Here is a 16072-nt window from a genome sequence, read left to right as displayed (position 1 = left end):
TAAAATAATATAATAACTAATAAATAATAACTTATATTAATATGAATCAACAGATAATTTATTTAAATCTAAATAGGTAAATTTAAGTCCCACCATTTTATGTTATTTTTTATAAATCTAAGAAAACAATGTCAGAAAACATTATTTCTTCATAAACGTTAAACAAGTAACATTATGCTCCATGTTTACATCACATAGTCCTCAGGTCTCCTAACAAAATCGAATTTATCAACTTCAAAAATTAGGCCCCTCCAAGTTCCACCACAAAAATTCAGCGTAAAAAAATCCTCCATTTTAACAATTAAAGAAGCTTTGAAGAAGGAATGTGAACAGAAATATAGCAACAAAAAAAAACAGAGCAAAAAGGATAAGACGAAAAAAGACACAGAGCAAAAAGTTAGAAAGAACATTTTGACGTCCGATTCTAGGCCAGATTAATGGTTATTTTTTTGGTTTGTGATGAAGCTTATGGTGATTTTAATAAAAAAGTATTATTATTTCATGTGAAATATGCGACAGAAGACAAGATCTCATTCTGTGCTTTTTTTGTAATTCAGATTTCAGACTGGTTATGCTGCTATGATTCTTAGAAGCTTCATTTTCAAAACAAATGTATTTCATTAAACGGTTGGTGACAGAAATTATAACTGGAAGACTGATTGAATATCACTATGTGACTATTGTTAAGCCTACTGTATGTCTGAATATATATAACTTTTAATAGAATAGCAGAATGATGTTTTGCAGTGACTATAAATAAAAAAAATGTACAGTTTAATGACAAACAAAAATTTGATTGTTACTACATGCCCAAAGTTATAACAACAACCCTCGGTTAAATTGTATTATTTTCTTAAAATATTGAAAGTATGTTTTTACTATTAAGATATATTGTATACAGATATAATTTATCTCAAAATTATTAGCCTAGTAAATATATACTTGAACTTATCCACTAAACTCGACGTTTTAAAACTTATTTCAGTCACTTACTTATAAATTTTAAAGAAGCTTAGTCAAAGCCGAGAGTAATACTCATTTTTAAAACTTATTTTTTTTAAACATTCAAATCTAATTTCCTGTTAAATCCTCCCTGTCTCGAGCAGATTTTATCTACGTCATCGCTGGCGTTTTTATCAACGTGGTCTGAGCATCGCCGACAGTTCATAATTAAAATGTCCACGGGACGTCATTACTCAGCCGCGATGCTCCCGCGACTCATCCATAATGACTAAATTGATTCCCTGTCGCAGTTTTATGAAATTTTCATTCGAGATGAAAAGTTTCATGGCTTTTTTTGTTCTCTAGTTTTATAGGAATCTTATATTGATTACTTAGAAAAGTGAAATTTTAAGAAAGTAAAATTATGAAACATAATATTTATCGTCATGAGATGGTTAATAATTTTATAAATATTAAAAGCTAGACACTTGGTTTAGAAGAGCACGCTAATCACAGGAAATTCATAAACGATTTAAATTATTATTTTTGCGTCAGATACTTATATTTTATTGAGGAACGTTATGCGTTAAGTACTCGTAATTTCATCATTATGTTTATGAGCCTAAAAGTCAAGCTATCTGTCAAAACTTTAGGTGAAAAGAAATTAAAAGAAACTCGTAACAAAAACAGTAATTATGTCAAGAGATCTTAAAAGTGATAAATTTATGTAGTTCATTATAATATTCAAATAGAACTCAATGTATAATATATATATTTAAAAAAATACTTACCTATAACAATAAGTCGAATCTGAAAATTTCTTGTTGGTGAGTTTTTGAAATCAACACGACATCTATATACACCTTCATCGTCCAGCTGCACCGAGCTCAGTGTTAGAGCTGCTGGTCGGACCACAGTTGCGAAGTAGGCCCGGGGACCGAAGGCCCCAGGGTCAGACCACTGTAATGCTTTATTAAATGAACGCCCTCGCACGTCAAAACTGTAACAAAATGATTATTATAAGACCATTGGGAATTAATTTTTAATTTAATGGAAAACTAACTATTTCTCACAGTATAATTATTATAGTAAAAACATATTGCTCTTTAGGGACCAAATAACACCCGCGCATTTAATATAAAAATATTGTTATTGTTTCATACGATACGTAGCGCGTGTTCATACTCGAAGTGTAATTATTTTAATGCTAATTGCGTTAACAAATCAATTTGAACGCAATATATTTTGAAATTCTATTACTTTGTTATTTCTTGTAAAAATATTGTGTTAAAAATTTCCATAACACAATTTACTAACAAAACAATCACGACGGCCACTCCAGTTTAATAAAAGCAAATAAATTGCCACGTGGCCCGTTCCTAAATTTATTTTTCCCAACGAAGATTCTGTCAAGTTCTAGAACGAAAATAAGGAGGCTACGGTGAACTTTTTCAATTTCCGGACGAAGGGTACAGTTCTCAATTTACCGACCTTCATCCTAATTTATACACCAAGAAGCTTTGAGAGAGATGATTTGATTGTACACCCTGCTGTTCGCAGGTAAATTTAACAATTTAAGTAGGCTTTTTATGAAGGCATTATCCCCGCAGAACGTTCCCTTCGCTTTCATTTATTGTCGTGGATATTTATAATTGCGATTTCGCGTAATTCTCTTCGTAAACAGGAACGGCGGTTATTTCAATATTGTTTTCGCCCGACAAATGAAACGCTATTTCTTTTCCAGTTTATCTTTTTAATTTCACAGGCTTGTTTTTGACTTTACCTGTTAATATTTATAGGTTAAATCTTGTAACTGAATTAAAGCTAGTTCCACTGAATTGATCGAGCTGAAATTTGGCTCACTGTTTTGGTATTAGTGACATAACGTTTCGTTAAATTATTTTTGATGCAGAATTAAGAATTGGTATATTCCAGTGGTAAGAATACGTGAATCTTAAGGAGTAAGCGGCAATTTCATGCGTTGCGGTTATATTTAGGTAATCTCGTCAAAGAAAAATTTCGTGAAGAAATCTGTAAGCATTGAATGTAATCTGCTACATAGGTATCAACAAACCTCATCTCAAAAGAGGCCTCAGTCTAGCTGTGAGACATTAACAGGAATTAAATAAAGGGTTATTATTAAACGGTTTTCAACTTAATGACTTCTAAGAGTTTCGTTGTCAAAGAATACCCCTTCGAAATGTAATAAGTATGTGTGATTTTAATAAAATACTGTCAGTAATTTAACAGACACATCATCCTCATCATCCTCCTGCCCTTATCCCAATTTAACTTGGGGTCGGCGCAGCATGTCTTCTTCTTCCATACTTCTCTGTCGGACGTCATCTCACTAGTAACATTCTTTCTAACCATATCGTCTTTCACACAATCCATCCATCGTTTCTTGGGTCTTCCCCTACCTCTATATCCATCCACATCCATTTTCAAAACCTTTCTCACAACATGGTCCTCATTCCTCCGCATAACATGCCCATACCAAGACAGCCGGTTTCCAGATAGCTTCTCGGTTATCGGTGCCACTTTCAAACTTCCTCTTATGTACTCATTCCTTACTCTACCCATTCGCGAAATTTAACAGACACGTTATAAATTATTTTTCAATAGGATATTTTATACATTACCATCTTGTAAAAAACACACGAACGATTTTGCCCCAGATGACTCATAATATTTTTCGTTTGAACTGCATAAAATTATTATAATTTCAATTTAGACATTGCTTGAATCCCAATAACGATATTAAGGACGTCTACCGATTCAATAGAAATTTTCTCGTCACCTAATTGAATTATTGTCTGTTCAACTTCCATAAGTTTATTAAAACATTTCGTCTACTTCTCCTGATTGAAATATATTTTTATATTGCCTTTACAATTTTATATTTCTAATTAAATATAGTAATTTAACAAACAATCTCGAGTCAATTTGTTAATCAAAATCGATATAGAAACGATTTGGGAGACTGAAAAATAATATAACAGATGTTTATTCAATCGCTAATTAAATAATTTCAATAGAGGTCCCGTTTAAAAAACATCGGAAGCTATTAGGTTGTTTCAATAGAACTCGGAAAGGTCTTCCCTGGATCGTAAACATTTTCAGGCCCTAACAAAAGATAAAGATTTTTTTTTACAACAGAGGCTAATGGAACTCGTAAGTGCTTTCAAGGGCTAATTTGATGTTTACGATTGAATAGGGCTGCCCTCTCAGAGCTTGAGGACAATAAAAGGTTGTGAACCCCCCCGCAAATCAAGTGTGATCGTTAACGAATCGCGTGAAATGTCTTAAGTGCATTTCGTTGTAAGTGTATTTTCTGTACGCTAATTGGATCGTCTGTACTGGGCTTCCGCTTATCCGTTTAAGGTGACGCGAACGGTTCATTAGCACCGCCTTAACAGGCTTAATTATAAACCGGGAAAATTTTATTGTTCACAACAAAGTCTTTTGTTTAACATAAATATCGTCAAATACACGTAAAAGATTTTATAAAGACGTCTATGGTTTGCTTTATCTTTGTGATCGCGAGTGGCGCCGTGGTGAGGTTAACGATCTTTAAAATGTTCTCTTTAATCGTAATGTATTTCGTAATACATTTTATCATCTCAAATCTCCAAATTATCCATATATTCGAGTCTCGTTATAATGATAGTGACGTAATGTGGCAATCTCAGTTCATTATAGTCCATTTATTTTATTCGAAAAAGGAAATTGTTTTTATTTTCGCAAACATAAAATAATACAACAGGCTACAAAAAATATGACAAATAATTAAATACAACAAATAATGTTATTGAATTAATTGTATTTCCTACCTGTATATTGGCTTTCCGCCGCTTTTCCGAAACCAGAGCACCATGTATACTCTATCTTCGTTTGTATCGGGTGTGACGTCACAAGGAAGCGACGCAGTCCGCCCGAGCACCGCATCTACGTCCACTGTTGATACTGCAAGAAAAAACTTCATAAAGTTCACTGTCACGTGTAACATCGTACACACAAAATTAATTTAAAAAAACAATCAACTCAAAATATTAGAGAACCTAATACAATGTATGTTACAGTAATCAAAAATAATTAAAAAAAAGTCAGTTACACTTGCGATTATATCAAATAATATCAAGTGTACCAAATTAACTAAAATTTTTAGTATCATAGAATCTTTTTTGTCGACGGTACAGTAATATTCAACAAAAAAAAATGGTAGTGTTTGTTAGCATAAAATGTTTTAGTACATTGGAATTTATGCTGAGTTATTTTAAAATTCCGTACAATGCGCTATACTTCTTTATATTTCTGCTCTTAAAACTAAAACCTGGTAGAATTTTTGTCGTACATTTTGCTGTTTGCTGGCAGCTTTGCCTTTACAAAAAGAGGATCGCAGGAATCACTTTAAAATAATTAATTAATAGTTTCTCAGTCTAGTGAGCCTTTGACATGGATTATTTCAATACTTGTGTAGAGCGTTAGTGTACACCGATTTCAGTAGTGAATTGTTCGCCTCATAATTTCTAGTAAAATCCGGTAAAATAAGATCAAACATAACAATAATATTAAAGTATGGTTATTTGTTTTTTTTTATTATTATTAAATTGAGTATTACATCATCATTACCGTTACTTTAAACCAAAGATTTAAGATAATATTAATGAACGCAATCTGTGTGCGTGATTTAATAAAAGGGACGGAAGTGTGTAACGAGAAACCGGGGAAGCACTCGCTTTTTGATTTGCCCAATGAGCGCGCGCAGAATTAGAGTTTGTCATCAGATGGTATAAATTTTTCGAGAGGATATGATATTAATTTTGCTTAGGAACAAGATGAAATAAGATCAAATCTTTTCTTTTTTTAATTTTATTAATGTAAATTGGTCTAATTTTAACTATTTCTTACATAACCATGCGCCACCAATTTTGTAAATGAAAATGTTATGTCTCTTGTGACAGTAGTTACACTTGCTCACTATCCCTTCCAACCGGAACAAAACAATACTAAGTATACCAGAAGCGGAAGAATACCTGATAAAGTGGTACCAACCCTAGCTTGCTTGTAATAAATTATACTATAAACCCATTAAATTCGTAATATAGAAAAGATTTAGAAGAAATTAGTTTCTTAATCGTTGAACTAAAATTAATAAAGTTCCCTCTACGACTGCCAGACCGTAAAACTAACATCAGATATTAATTTACTTCATTACAAGTTCAAAATGTAAAAGACAGTCACAGGGTCAAACCATTTACATTTAGAATAAATCTAGTAAAGGGACGACGGAATGAAATTTATTATGTTACAGATAAAAAATAACTTAAAGTCGACACTTCTCTCCGGCAAATAATAAAAAAAAAGTTGAGAAAAACGTCCCCCGTGTAATACATTTATTCATTATGCAAGTAAATTTAATGAAAGCGGTAGGTTAGAGTTGGTTGCTGAACTGGGATTTCATAAATTAAATATCGCATTTAATATATATAGATATATATGTACTAATAAATGAGACATTTTTATTTGAAACGCTTAACTGGAAAAACAGCTACAACAATTTTCATAATTTAAACCAGGAGATGTAACGCGTTTCCGAGTAGGGTAGGTATTAGTTGATATATAATATTACTATGTTAGTTGCTTGAATTAAATAATACTCATATTTATAAAACAATACTATATTTAAGTGAACGAATTATACGAAAAAAAAATATTCAGAAATGTGTGAGACTGCAAAGAAAAAACTAAATTATTAAGAAGAATATGTAAATATAAATACATTATTTGTAATTGTAAGTTGAACGTACAAGTTTGCAGATATTATAAATATAATATTATATATAAGACGTATTAACCATTCCTTGTAACACCAATGTCCCACGTTGGTAACTAAGACGTTATTGCCTATAGTTACATTAGCACATTCTGCCTTTCAAACCGGAACACAATACTGTGTATTTCTCTTTAGCGGTTGAATGTTATTATGTGGTAACTGGCGCTACCTAGAAGGACTGGCACAAAGCTTTATTAACAAGGAAATGTCGTAGTATTTGGGAAACGTAAATGTAAGGATCTCTGTACGATGAGTGCTTACGTGACCGTTGATCAGCAATAATGAGGATTGTTGTTGTCTCGTAGGATATCGCACGATATCCTACGAGACAACAACAATCCTAGCGCGCTTTCCGGCTTTGGACATTCTGGGGGATATGGACGCGAGAGTCGAGAGAGAATGATGAGCGCGCCCCATCCCAGTGCGCTCGAACCACTAAAGCGGCGAGGACACTGGAGAGCTCTAGCGACGTGGCGATCCTGTCTCCGTAAGGAAAGGTGCGTGCGCAAACGCCTCGTTGGAGTCATAATACCTTCGAAGTTTGGATGAGATGAAAGCGACGAGTCACCTTTCGACTTACACAGGTCACGATTGTTTTGGAGAATACCTGTGTAAGATCGAATGTGGAGGTTCATAGCATCCTTCTGCTAGACCGTCATGGTCCAGAAGAAGACAGCGAAGCGATAACCGGAAAGGGCCGATCCTGCTCGGCGGAGACGATGAAGGCGTCCTCTTGACCCTCCCATAGCTCCGGCGTCCGGGGCTTAAAAGATAGGACGTGACCCTGGAGTCGTGGACGTAGGGGCCTCACGTTTCCTATTTCAAATGACTCCAAGGAGCCGAGATAGCCTCGTGCTGCTGTACGCACTAGCAAGGAATGTGGGTCGCAGTGGTTTTAGTGGGTAAGAAAACCACATGATATAGGCTTTGTAAAAAATATTACATATTCCTAACATCGCCAAGGACTCGTATGTTCTTAGAATGGTATTACCTAAATAGACGAGCCTACAAAAAGTCTACAATAACACCAAGCACTAAGTTAGCTGCAGTATATAAATTTTGGATTTTAAATAAAATAAAAATCATTTCACTTTTCAATAATAATTTTAATAGAATAGAATTGTAAGTCGGGCAAATGGACTACCTGAATGATCACCATTGACCATATACTTTGGCTCCGTATGAAATTTTAATAATTTCTTATATAAACAAATCCCCACCAACCTTAGGAACTGAGTAATGTCCCTGATATTAAGCTGGTTTACTCCCCCTTCAAATCAGAACACAACACAAAGTATTACTGCTTCGCGGTAGAATATACGATGCGTGATGATCTACCCGGACGGAATTCCACAAAGCCTTATCACCAAGTAAGAAGTTGAAATGTGTATTAAAAAAAAGTATCTCGATTCATTATTGTAAGTTACTGTTCATAGTCAAATGTAACTGCAACTGTAAAATTATACTGCCCAAAAAAATTGTTAATTTTAATGAAATTTCTTGTTTTAGTAGCGGCATTTATCTTGGCTTAGTTAATTGGACTTCTCTCTCTGCTCTCCATACATAATTTATTAGTGTCTTGCAGTAAAATTTTCTTAAAGCAAGATGAATATTCTACCAAGACCAGTATTTTGTAATTAATATTAAGTTTTGAACCCTTGTTACTTTACTACGCTATTTGTTTAACTAATTCTTAGAATAACAATATAAAGAAATAATATTTCAGTTCGATTGGATATTTATATCAAATTTAAAGAACCAAAATCAAAACACACACTCAAAGACTCATATTAACAAACAAAATGTATATGGAGATCACGGAAGATTAAAGTGAAGAAACAAAAGCGAACTCAAATTCCTGGGTATTGCGAAACGATGCTCCCGTTTTTTTTAGTTCGTCGAAAGTGTTGTCATTTTAATTATTGACGTATTATATTGCACACTACGGGAAATCTGCATTCGTTTTTAATTATGTATTTACTTTTGTTTGCCAAACTTTAATGTTCCGTGCGCTCCATCCTTGTTTTGTCTAAGCTTAACTAATATAACGTAATAAATATATTGCGCAGGATATGACAGCCTTCCTCAAAAATCATTGTGGTTACTATAGATGTGTGCGGGTTATACCCACACGTATATAAAGTTAATACTAACTCCCAGTATTATTAACGTATTAATTAGATCTTCTAATAATCAAATACTAGATAGGGATTTGGATATGACGTGCGATGCTGGTGACATTACGAACTATAATCAAAATGGCTGCCACACCATAGACGCAACGCTCCTCTGATGTAAATTTACTCCTTTCATAGACGCGCCGTCAAATACATTTACACATTTATAATCACAGACTTTGGCAAAATTAAACGAGATGAAATTCAATCCTTATATTTTGTTTATACATAATTTTTAATTAATTCAATTTTGAATTGCAAAGACCAAAGATTATTTTTAATAGCTTCTTAACCGACAGTAATTATTATTTATATATCCTTTTTATCAGAATAGATAGATATATAGATAGATAGAGTTCACTCAATTGTGGACAAACGGAGCGAATACCACCCAGAACACTCACGTCACGTCATTTGATTAAGTCCAAAGTATTGATGCACCAGTGCTTCTTACTGTGGACATTAAAGTTAATATTTTTTATGTACACTTGCTCACCTGGAAAGTAGTCACGTACTCATTACAGCTATATTCTACCGCCAAACAGCAAATCTTAGTATCTTTAATAAGTCTTAGTATTCTGGTTTGAAGGTTAAGTGAGCACATGTACAAGGGACAAAACATCTATATTCCCAGATTTGTGGTGCAACAAACTTAAAATATTGCAATTTTTCTTATAGCGCCAACATCTATGTAGGATATTCTAAATTTAAAATATATATATATATATTTGAAAAGATTTGGAAAATGTACGAAATAAACATTTTCGAGTTCTATTACACTATTTAAATTGGTTAACCGTTAACATACTTATACAATAGCTATCAAATTCTGTTTTCAATTTGAACATACATTTAAACTGAAATAATTTGACAAATTAATCAATCACATGTACTTAGAATATATTAACACTAATTATTAGCTTAGCAGTGACTATCGAATTAATTATTGTACATTACGTTAAGCCAATCAAATTGCTGGAATTTGTATATACTGCTATAATATTTAAGAGTAAAATTAATTAGGACCAATTAAAACATACGTGTATTATTGAAGGCATCTCAAATTATTGTTAAAGTTATTAACTAAAAATATATTTATTAGGAAATAAAATTAAATATTATGAACAATATCATTGAAAAATTCACTTATTTCCTTTTATAAAAGTAACTTACGTTAATGTACTTAGAAATAGATACTTATAATATCAAATTAAAACCGAAAAGTCACATGAACATTAGTCATACCATAGCCCCTAAGATGTTATGTCCTTTGTGCTTTTAGTTACAATGGATCACGTTATGTTCACGAAAAAGAAAAAAAGAAACTTACCAATACAACGCGCTTCAATTACAAAATGTTAATATATTTTAAGTACTTTTGAATCATCGTTTCATAATTTAACTTAATGTAAATTATAGCCAGTACTTACTGTAAATATAATTATTAAAATATTTGCAAAATTAAAAAAGCCAATATTTAAAACATGACCAGATTACTTTCCATATCGATCAACCTTTCCCTCAATTAGTTTCTTCTCTCTAGTATTCATTCAGAACCAAGTAAATTTTAACTATAATGTTGCAGTTTTGCCTAAATTGCCCTATTTTCAAGCAAAATCATCTAACTTAGTAGTACTAGCATTTGTTTCACACATAAAAAGTATATTACCTTATGATAACAAGTCATAAAGACTAACGTGACCTATGAGACACGACGTTTATCTATGTAGTAGTAGTTTATTAATTACCCACACATGTGGTCAAGTCAGGTCAAGTGTTCAAGTCTGTAACAAACGTACGTGCGAGATCCTCACACGCAACCGTCGATGTAATAGAAAATTATTATAGCAACTAGGCTAAGAATTCACCATTTTAACTTAGCATACAAAAACATTTATAAATCAGAGTTATTATTATTCGTAAAAATATTGATGATATAAAAATATTTTCACAAAAGTTAAATAATATTTAAATTTATTACACGACCGTACATATCTAATTTAATCGTTGGAAAAGAGTAACTATTCTCTTGAATAGAATCTATATTCTGAATTCCGGATATGTAACTTTTTAATTTAAATAAATAATGTTTATTTAAAAGTACTTATAAAAGTACACTTAAATGATTTGGATTAATTAATTTTTATAAGCAAACATATTATAATAAATAAATAATACTAATTGAAAGTATTCAATAATACCTAAACAATTATGAATTCCAAAGCTTCACTAATAACGTCAATTAAAACAACTACTGTGACATAAATTTGACAATTATTCTATTAAAATGAACAAGCTTTATATTAAAACGACCCTACGGAACCTCAATAATAACATAGTCTAAAAACATGTTCCATACAAAGTATAAAGTTTATTTAATAGCGATTTTATTTAGACCGTAAATAATCACGACCGTAATAATGTACCAAAGAACGATCTGGCTTTAAATACAAAGTCAGAAGTGAAACGGAGCGTGCTATTTATTTTATTACATTTTCTATATAGTTATAGTATGTTAGATGTAAACGTTAGAATTATTCTTAATATTTTGTGGGTGGAATTCATATTAGAAGAAATCACTCGATGTATTGTATTGGTTATATGTTTAAATGAAATATTTATTTACATAAGATATATTGACAATAAGTCCTTAAATATATACAAATATAAAACATAAATATTTACTGTATAAATCATGACTGCGTGGAATGGTGGAAAGAATGATAGCAGGCAGCATTTTCCCGTTGAATCGCAATTCCGATCCATAAGGCAAGATCCGAGGCAAAGGCAAACCAGCCATCCTGTGGATATGGCGAGGTGTTATACTTTTAATGAAGATATTTGCACTACTACTCCAAGATCTAAGTGTTTCAACGACAAATGCGACTAAAACATGGTGTGAAACAAGAATTAATATTGGTTTTTGATATTCAGTTCGCGAGCTATTCATGTAAAAAAGAACAACTCAGTGCTGTTCAGCCGAATTTGAATATGCAATTTTCATTTCAGATTCAAAAGTTCCAACCACTGGACCATATCGGAAACATAATATTGGAATAAATTAAAAAGAAAATATATTTTATTACACTCAAAATACTCACTTTATTTTTCTAATTTCAGTATAATACAAGTAAACAATGGATAATAATTAATATTGCTTTATGTAAATTTGTAAAACAATGTTGAAAGTAAATATCAGTGGTCAAACATAAGGGATGATTTAATGTATTGTACTTAAGTATATAGTGCCGTATCGAATAGGCTGTTCCAAAAACGACCACAATCACGCGATGTCTGATTGAGATCTGAAAACCAAGAAATTATGGAAATATGTTTTATTATTTAATGTGCATAAAACCTCTTCAATGCTGTTCCGTTAAAAACGTTTTAAAACTTTTATATTTTGATACGTGGTTTATCCCTCTGTTCATATATTGTCATAAAATGGTTCTTTTAGACAAAATTTACATAAATATACAAATTAAGATAAAAAATAAAATCTAAGTAAGCAGCATATAAAAACTTCAGGAAACCCTTTAACCAAGTCTACGAAATATTGACTACTACAGATCTCAAACTCAAATTATTCTTAATTGAAAAACTCGCTTGTGACTTACTTGTTTTTTTCGACTCATTAATGTTTTGTTTACATAAGTCTGAGTATTTTCATTCTTTGTTGTATTCACTGCATAAAAAAAAACAGTTAAGTGCGATTCAGGCTCGTATTCTGAGACAGATAGAGATACATATACCGATAAAACCACTAATTTACGGTTTTCGGTTCCCTATACTTGTGCTACAAGATATTGCCAAATTTCATCATTCAAGGAGACGTATAGGTTTTGTTTATCTTCGCAAATGTACAGGAAAAGTGACATAAACGGTCATATACTTCGATTGCGTGGACCTCCATGGCTCTAAGGGACCTCAGACTACTGACAGAATACTGAGGTATTAGAGTATCTTGACGGACACACAGAAAAACAGACACAAGGAAAGACTAACAACGAAAGTGATCATATTAGGGTTTCCTTTTTCCTTTAGAGGTACAGAAACTAAAAACTGAATATGGAAACAGGGACAGTGCCATGGACTAGTTTAAAGTAGAGTCGATAAATGTTTTACTACTGAGCCAAGGTGATTTGCAAAGGTTTGGAGCGTATTCCACTACGCTATTCCAGTGCGAGTTCTAGATGAATGGCTTGAACATGTAGCAGAATATTATCTAGCGAATGAAGGCTTTTATTTCTCACTGTGTACGAAATGAAAATAAACGTAGATAGAGGAGTTTGTATTGCAAGCAAATTTCTTTAATTTTTTTTTTTTTTATTTGTACTTGATTTGTAACAGCATATACGTACAGAATTCAATAACGAAATGGTACGCTGTCACTGTATGACGTATTATATATTTTATTACATTTATAACAATTGTGTAATAAATTTTGATGATTACACGAAGTATAATTATTGTATATTATTATATAAGTATAATTGATGAGGCTTGTTCTTTGTTACTCGCGGAACCAAGGTGTATTTTACACACTATTATAAAAAATTGGTATTTTCTCTCTACGGAATAAGCGTCAATTTTTATTTCAAAACTAATTATAACTTTTTGTTGGTATACATTTTTAAAAGCAACTATTTTATTGCATTGATTTACTATGCATGCATTTAATAAAACTACATTATAAACGACAACTGTTCAATGATTGTCTGAATAGGTGACAATAACGTTATGATTTATCTTTTAGGTACCCACCTCCACTCGATTATCAAAATACGTCACAGTATATATAAAAATCTAACAAAATATCAATCTCAACTTCAAGTTTACATCTATCAATCGTACAGTTCAATAGAACCCGAACGATGATAACCAGATTGTAGTGACATCTAAAATCGATTACGCCATTCGAATCCATCTCACGGAGAGTCGGAATCGGTCAGCGAGTCCGCGAGGGAACCAGCGCCAACACGTGACTGGCATCACACTGGCAACACGTTGCAACAATACTTGTACTTGTACATATTACGATTACTGTCAGCTTTAAGTGATTATAAATTAATATAAAATTTTAGATGAATTATTAAAATGTCATTTTACACACTATATCACTTCGTTTGGGTACAAGATCAAGATTTAAGTACGATTTTTTTTTGTTTAATTTAATATCATGATCGAACTGATATTGTATTAAAGCGAAAATAACGTCTTTTAAGTGTTATATGTTAACATATACGCATTTATTGTGAATTCTTTAAAAAACAATAACTTCTAATACTTCTAAGAATTAAACAAAGATTGCTCAAATTGCGATAAATGCCTACGGGCTGTTATAAAAAGCACATAAGCACAAGTCCCACAAATAAACAAAGTAATATTGGGAAAAAGCTTGGAGCTAATTTCACCGAACTGCTCCATACCAGTCATGCAGATTTCCTTACGTGCTCCTAATATAAATAATCAGTGAAGCTTGGCTAAGGCTCTAATCTTTGGTCAAAATTTTGACTCTATCGCCAAAAATAATCAAACACATATCCTTTGAGATATATTAAACTTTTGTTCCCTCTCCAAACTATTGACTATGAAACTATCAGTCATTGATCTTACAAAAATTTTCTTTAAAGCCTTTATTATTCAAATATTTTTAAACCTTTCTTACATACATAGTATAATTCGTTGTGATCGTCGTCATCTGGCTGATTTAGTTTTATCATTACTTGGAGAAATATAATACTGCGATTCCTTATAAAGTAGTCTGTTTTTCATTTGTAAACTAATAGCTTAAACAATTAGATACTTGCAATGAATCGAAATAATATAAACAATCAAAACGTACACACTAAAATTAAATTTGATAGCAAATAATTGCGCATAAAAATTAAATTAAATTTAACAATAACCGCAACATATAATGAACTCGGTAATGAGAACTAATTTAATTATAGTACAAAGTAAATCGCTTGTGACCTTAACTTTGCTAATTAGTGAATAATTTTAATGTCATGTTAAAAAAGCTTTATTATAAGGACGTATTATAAGACTAGTATCACCTAATCACTAATCTACTAATCCTCGATACAAGATTACTAAAATAATAAAGGATATATAAGTTTACAGTTGCTGAGATACTCTTGCCGGTCTTTCTCGGTAGAATCTTCGATCCGGATTAGTGGTAGCTTTAATTCAAACATATAATAAATATATAATCCACAAGACCTTGTTAGAGCGTATTTGAATGAAGTATATTTTGATTTGGACAATTTAAGCAAATTATAACTCCTACTGATTTATTTATACGGTGACTGGATTTAACTGAAAATAGAATATTTAATGTTTATATTATTGAGATTAAATTATTCATTAGTCATTTGTTGAGATCAAATTATTTTGGTTACAGTAGCCAATCTTAAGTACTGTCAAACTGTGCAGGGAATATTATTGTGTACAATTTCCCTCGCTCTAATATTCCATTGGGAGACCAATCTAAAACGATGGAATATTTTCCAAAACTTCATCTTATAATTTCAACAATGAAATTCTCGATAAAAATATTCAATCATTTTGTAGTGACCCTTGCGATTATTTGACTTTGACTTAGTAACCACTAGACCGACGTATCAATTGCTGCTGAATGCTTTGAGAACACGTTACAGAAATTAACATTACTTCATCCGTTGAAGTCATTGATAAGAATAAGATTTTAGTATAAACGATTCTAGCGATTTCATAAAAGTAATCTTCTGCCCTTTTTCTATATCGACTGGTCGTGAACTTGACCCCACCATGGCTCACATTGTAGTCGTTAAAAAAGAAAGTGCTTTTATTAAGCGCTAGAAATTACTTGGTGGCAGGGTAAGCCCGTCTGGTTAGGTACCACCCACTCATCAGATATCCTACCGCCAAACAGCAATACTTAGTATTGTTGTGTTCCGGTTTAAAGGGTGAGTGAGCCAGTGTAACTACAGGCACACGGGACATAACATTTTCGCTCCCAAGGTTGGTAGCGCATTGGTGTATTAGAATTGAATGGGAATGGCTATCATTTCTTACACCGTCAATGTCTATGATGCTAGCCACTTACCATCAGGTGGCCCATTTGGCCGTCGGC

General features: G+C 32.1%; 1 protein-coding gene across 1 annotated transcript in view; it reads right to left on the bottom strand.

Moving 5' to 3' along the window:
* The window catches only part of LOC113396100 (neural cell adhesion molecule 1-like), a 141176-nt gene that overhangs the window by 33659 nt on the left and 91445 nt on the right, over positions 1-16072 (bottom strand). Inside the window, exons 2-3 of the mRNA XM_026633890.2 lie at positions 4776-4908; positions 1734-1942 (exon numbers count right to left, since the gene is read on the bottom strand). Of these exons, the coding sequence (XP_026489675.2) occupies positions 1734-1942; positions 4776-4908 (342 nt within the window). The remainder of the gene's footprint in view (positions 1-1733; positions 1943-4775; positions 4909-16072) is intronic.

The sequence above is a fragment of the Vanessa tameamea genome, chromosome 19 (genome assembly GCF_037043105.1).
Source record: "Vanessa tameamea isolate UH-Manoa-2023 chromosome 19, ilVanTame1 primary haplotype, whole genome shotgun sequence".
Lineage (NCBI taxonomy): Eukaryota > Metazoa > Arthropoda > Insecta > Lepidoptera > Nymphalidae > Vanessa > Vanessa tameamea.
Note: the sequence above shows the minus strand (reverse complement) of the source record. Positions and strands in the feature narration are given on the sequence as shown.